Genomic DNA, 6,156 nt, shown 5'->3' with positions numbered 1-6,156 from the left:
ACATGAGGAGGTAAGTTATCTGATAAAAGCAGAATTTAATAGGATTTGGTTAGAAACATGAGATGCTCCTTGTAGTATGTAGTAGGTCAATGGCAGGTTCCTCTGTGACCATAAGAGGGCGCTATCTGCCATCACCTAATCTCGGACATTCCCCCATCTCCTTGGGGTCTCATTATAAAAGCTGTAGCCCGGTAATCCGTCATTACTTTCATTAGAAATAATTCGATCTCGCCAATTCTTAGAGCTGCTCTGGGCAATCCTCGTTTGGTTTTGCACCATAATTCATCAAAAAAACAATCGCCCAACAATATCCACAATGTAGAAAGCCTTTCTGTCCTTTCGCGGAGATAATTCTGTCTGCATTTTCTTCAATTTGTCCGTTTTTCACCATTTGCGATTTTTATAAATCCGAGAAAAGGCGAAAGTTGGCGGTATAACAAGCCAAGAGCGACGCGATGGAAAGCAATGCACACAGATAATCCCTTCAGAGTGTCACATGATCTGCTGCTCTGCGATAGCCTGACAATTCCGGTGTTGTCATGTGACATACCCATCGCCTGCATGGGCCCATCCGGGGGCTGTAGTTTAGGAACCGCGGGGATCAAGGCAAACAGTACCGGCACTCTGGTGTACACAGTAAAAAGTTAAAATGTAATCATCACATTTTGGGCAAAGACATATTGAGAATCACAATCAGAACATAGATCTTGTAGTTCCACCACAGCTGGATGGCCGAGGTTGCCTACTCCTGCTCTCCTCTGAAATTGGCTTTAGTCCCAATTTAACCAGAAACAGGCCTTTACATTTCATTTTCTAACTTGGGCACATTTTGTGATCAGTAAGGCACAAGAAAACGGTCCTATAAGTTTCTCCTCTAACTTTTTGCTGCCCACAGTGGAGTGCCGGTGACCTCTGATGGCCCGCTCCTTCACATGAAACTCTCTACCACTTTGTGTTTACAGTAGTTGCATTTCCCTGAATGAAAACCCACTCCGGTCACCTCCAGGTCGAATTTACACGAGCCTCCTGAAGTGCCGTCCGACCTCTTCAAGGGCACGGCAGCCGTGGAGATGCGGAAGGACCCAGTGCCCAGCGAGGTTGCGTCTGCATCCTTTCCCTGAGTGGCGCACCTACAGACGCGTCTTATTTCCCGGCGGAAGTGGATGGTGAAGAGGCCGTAGATGATGGGGTCCAGGCACGTGTTGAAAAGGCCGAAGAGGAAGAGAATGTGGCTGAGGGATGGAGGAACCTTTCGACTAGTCAGCATCTCCGGGGAGAACCAGTACCAGATCCCCAGGAGGTAGTACGGAGTCCAGCACACGATGAATGTCAAGACAATGACCAGCGACATCTTGAAAGTCCTCATCCGCGCTCGTGGGATGTTGTTGTAGGAACGTCGGAGGTTGACTTCTTTGGAGGAAGCTAGAAGAAAGAACAACCGGGAAGTCAGTTGGGTTTGACCAACTGGTCATTCGTGAAAGAGCAACTCCTACTGAGGGGAGAGAAGCCACTTTAGAAAACATGAGGAGGTAAGTTATCTGATAAAAGCAGAATTTAATAGGATTTGGTTAGAAACATGAGATGCTCCTTGTAGTATGTAGTAGGTCAATGGCAGGTTCCTCTGTGACCATAAGAGGGCGCTATCTGCCATCACCTAATCTCGGACATTCCCCCATCTCCTTGGGGTCTCATTATAAAAGCTGTAGCCCGGTAATCCGTCATTACTTTCATTAGAAATAATTCGATCTCGCCAATTCTTAGAGCTGCTCTGGGCAATCCTCGTTTGGTTTTGCACCATAATTCATCAAAAAAACAATCGCCCAACAATATCCACAATGTAGAAAGCCTTTCTGTCCTTTCGCGGAGATAATTCTGTCTGCATTTTCTTCAATTTGTCCGTTTTTCACCATTTGCGATTTTTATAAATCCGAGAAAAGGCGAAAGTTGGCGGTATAACAAGCCAAGAGCGACGCGATGGAAAGCAATGCACACAGATAATCCCTTCAGAGTGTCACATGATCTGCTGCTCTGCGATAGCCTGACAATTCCGGTGTTGTCATGTGACATACCCATCGCCTGCATGGGCCCATCCGGGGGCTGTAGTTTAGGAACCGCGGGGATCAAGGCAAACAGTACCGGCACTCTGGTGTACACAGTAAAAAGTTAAAATGTAATCATCACATTTTGGGCAAAGACATATTGAGAATCACAATCAGAACATAGATCTTGTAGTTCCACCACAGCTGGATGGCCGAGGTTGCCTACTCCTGCTCTCCTCTGAAATTGGCTTTAGTCCCAATTTAACCAGAAACAGGCCTTTACATTTCATTTTCTAACTTGGGCACATTTTGTGATCAGTAAGGCACAAGAAAACGGTCCTATAAGTTTCTCCTCTAACTTTTTGCTGCCCACAGTGGAGTGCCGGTGACCTCTGATGGCCCGCTCCTTCACATGAAACTCTCTACCACTTTGTGTTTACAGTAGTTGCATTTCCCTGAATGAAAACCCACTCCGGTCACCTCCAGGTCGAATTTACACGAGCCTCCTGAAGTGCCGTCCGACCTCTTCAAGGGCACGGCAGCCGTGGAGATGCGGAAGGACCCAGTGCCCAGCGAGGTTGCGTCTGCATCCTTTCCCTGAGTGGCGCACCTACAGACGCGTCTTATTTCCCGGCGGAAGTGGATGGTGAAGAGGCCGTAGATGATGGGGTCCAGGCACGTGTTGAAAAGGCCGAAGAGGAAGAGAATGTGGCTGAGGGATGGAGGAACCTTTCGACTAGTCAGCATCTCCGGGGAGAACCAGTACCAGATCCCCAGGAGGTAGTACGGAGTCCAGCACACGATGAATGTCAAGACAATGACCAGCGACATCTTGAAAGTCCTCATCCGCGCTCGTGGGATGTTGTTGTAGGAACGTCGGAGGTTGACTTCTTTGGAGGAAGCTAGAAGAAAGAACAACCGGGAAGTCAGTTGGGTTTGACCAACTGGTCATTCGTGAAAGAGCAACTCCTACTGAGGGGAGAGAAGCCACCAAAGTCTGACTTGCCTGATAATTACCCAACTAATTGGTACAGTTTCTTGATTTCAGTCAGTTTAGAAGACACAAAACAGCCAATCTACATCATCATGGTGCAAAATATCATTACTATTGGCTGTCAGTGATAACATGACAACCTCATACCTCCATTTCATATTACTACTGGCTGTAAGTGATAACATGGCATCCTCACCCCACTGCTTCCATTACTATGGGCTAAGAATGATCACATGACATTCTTACACCACCTGCTTTCAATACTATTGGCTATCAGTGCTCACATGACATTACCACAGCTCTATCTCTTATTACTACTGGCCATAAGTGATCACATGACATCCTCCCACTGCCGACTTTTATTACTATGGGCTATGATTGATCACAAGACATAACCGTACTGACAGCTTTCATTAATATTGGCTGTCAATGATCATGTGACGTCTTAGCACGCACCATCAGATTTAATTTTATTACTATTGGCTATCAACGATCACATGACATCCCCAGGCCAATGGGTGTTACCAGACTGGCTCTAACGGATCATGTGCCATTCGACCAGGGTGGTAGAACCAAGTGTCACAGCCAGAGGTGCCCAACTGCCCTAACCTTTAGTCTTCTTCATCTTGCGGGAGATCTCCAACAGGATTCGTGTGTAGCAAAAGACCATGATGAGGAGCGGGAGGAGGAAGAGGCAGCAGAAGGTGAACATGTTGTACAGGGTCTCCAGCCAGTGGACCCCGAAGCTGCCCACCGTGGCACACTGGACGAAGTAGACCGGATACGACCGGCTCACCGTGTGGAACACGAACAGCTGCTGAAGAAAAAAACACTTACACAGAGTCACCGAAAAACATATAAAGCTTTAAAAACGGCAAGTGCCCAAATACTCAAATATGGGAACTTTTTCTTCTGCCAAAGGTGGTGTACAATGATGAATGCCCTTTGTGACCCTTCCTTACCCATGTTGTGCTGTGTAAGGGGGTGATAACGCCTTTCAATGCCTGCAGTTCTGCAGAGTATGTACCATTGTCCTACCCAGGCACCCACCATGTTCCATCTCGCTGTTAGTGTTAGGGATTAGGGTTAGGGTGTCCCTACAGGGCAAAGGAACAGGTCTACTTTAATGGTGGCTCCACCAGCAGCACACTCTCACTTTGTCTTTACACTTCCAATGCTCTGCTCAGCCATAGGGAGTGAATAAAATCTCCAGAACATTCAGGTATGGGAGAGTAAGTGACCCCTTCATTCCACATGATAATGCTGGGGCTGGCCAACTGGCCTAGTGCTGCCACATGGGAGCAGGAAGATGGTCCTCTTCCCTGTGGAACCTCCTCCAAGCTACAAGGCACAGGTAATTCTATTCACTCCCAGAAGCCCAATAGAACGGTGAGGGTGGAGTGCTAGTAAAGTGAACCTGTTTGATATGCACTTAATGGGGAAGGCACAGATTTACTTTAAGGTTGGGGTTGGCCTATAAAAACTAAAACGTTGTGCCTGGCCTTAGCCTAAAAGTTGGGGAGTCTTTAGAGTATGGTGCCCTCAGTCTGGCATTGAATGAGATCTACCTGGGGAGTAGACAAGATTAAACTTAGTGCCCAGGCAACAGACAACATTGTCTTGTTTTTCTTTTTCGCATCTCCTATGCCCAACGGGTTCAATATGGCAGCATGCCGGTCAAGGCTGATCACCACGGTAACAAAGGCTGAAGAATACATGGCAACCAACTTGAGGAACATAAGGATCCTGCAGGCCACATCGCCGGCATACCACTGGATGGTGACATTCCACACTGCGTCCAGAGGCATGACCACAAAGGTGATCAGCAAATCGGCTGCCACCAGGTTCATGATGAGGATGCGGATGTGTGATTTCTTCCGGTACTTATGGGTGATGGTCCACAAAGTGGCCACATTAAAGCAGGCAGAGGAAATGAAGAGGACGCAGGTGATGGCCACCCGGATCTTGGCAGCGGTGGAGAAGGTGGGAAGGACAAATTGGTCTTCATTAAGGAAAGTTATATTGGGTCCGTGTGGTTGCTCAAACCCGTTGTCATGGACACAGCTGAGGTTGAAGCCTTTAAACGGGCAGAGACCCGGGGGATCGGCCTCGCCATCTCTCCTTGGTTGGTCACTGCCATTCATCTTGAGTTAGTCAGTGAACGCTTATCAAGTATGTCCCAATTGGCAGAAGATGTGATCATTGTGAATGCCAGATCCATGCCATGACTTGTAATGGAGAGGTTAGAGGTCCCTCAGAGGTTCTATGACTCTACAAAGCATCTTAGAAAGGACTCGGTAATGGTACTTTGGTAATGGGAGAATATTGTAGTCCATAGATATATTTCCCTTCCTCTCTGAGGTCATCTTAGGTGTCTCTGAGATTCCCCAGTCCTGGAGGATACGAGTGCCACATCAGTTGTCACCTCCGAAACCAAAACTTTATCCAGTTGATTCCAGTAAGGAAGTCCACCAACTCTTCAGCAGGGGTTTCCTCCTCGAACATCCTCTCAAGGACAGCCGGAGATAATCCCCAACATGTTCAGGAGAATACGATCACAATGAGGGTCTGCAGGTTGCTCAGCTCCTGGATTTTCCTGGTGGGGTGACTGAGGACCTCTGTTTCCAGCGATTACTTCTGAAAAGAACCAAACACAGTGTTAGTACATAATCATGGAACCTGCGCTGCCAACTTTGCAGAAGGTAGATCAGGTGGGAGCAATATGCTGCAGATCTGTAGAGAGGTCAGTGAAGGAATAATCTGCAGAATATATCAATATGTATCTGTCAGGAGGGAGATGGGACAGAGCAATGGTCTGCAGATCTGTAGAGAGGTCAGTGAAGGAATAATCTGCAGAATATATCAATATGTATCTGTCAGGAGGGAGATGGGACAGAGCAATGTTCTGCAGATCTCTGGAGGGGTCAGTGATGGAATAATCTGCAGAATATATCAATATATATATGTCAGGAGGGAGATGGGACGGAGCAATGTTCTGCAGATCTCTAGAAGGGTAAATGGTGGAATAATCTGCAGAATATATCAATATGTATCTGTCAGGAGGGAGATGGGACGGAGCAATGTTCTCAGATCTCTAGAGGGGTCAGTGATGGAATAATCTGC

At 47.3% G+C, this 6,156-nt stretch overlaps 1 protein-coding gene across 1 annotated transcript; it reads right to left on the bottom strand.

Moving 5' to 3' along the window:
- Nucleotides 1-2,383: 2,383 nt before the first annotated feature.
- On the bottom strand, nt 2,384-5,494 carry LOC108798813 (gonadotropin-releasing hormone II receptor-like). Its single transcript, XM_018570610.1, has 3 exons — nt 4,602-5,494; nt 3,643-3,847; nt 2,384-2,941 (listed from the first exon to the last, which is right to left on the bottom strand). The coding sequence occupies exons 1-3, from the start codon at nt 5,175-5,177 to the stop codon at nt 2,448-2,450; spliced, it is 1,275 nt and encodes a 424-aa protein (XP_018426112.1). The 5' UTR covers nt 5,178-5,494; the 3' UTR covers nt 2,384-2,447.
- Nucleotides 5,495-6,156: the final 662 nt, after the last annotated feature.

Source organism: Nanorana parkeri, unplaced genomic scaffold, assembly GCF_000935625.1.
Source record: "Nanorana parkeri isolate BGI_ZX_2015 unplaced genomic scaffold, ASM93562v1 scaffold1562, whole genome shotgun sequence".
Classification (NCBI taxonomy): Eukaryota; Metazoa; Chordata; class Amphibia; order Anura; family Dicroglossidae; genus Nanorana; species Nanorana parkeri.
This window is presented reverse-complemented; position numbering and strand designations above follow the sequence as displayed.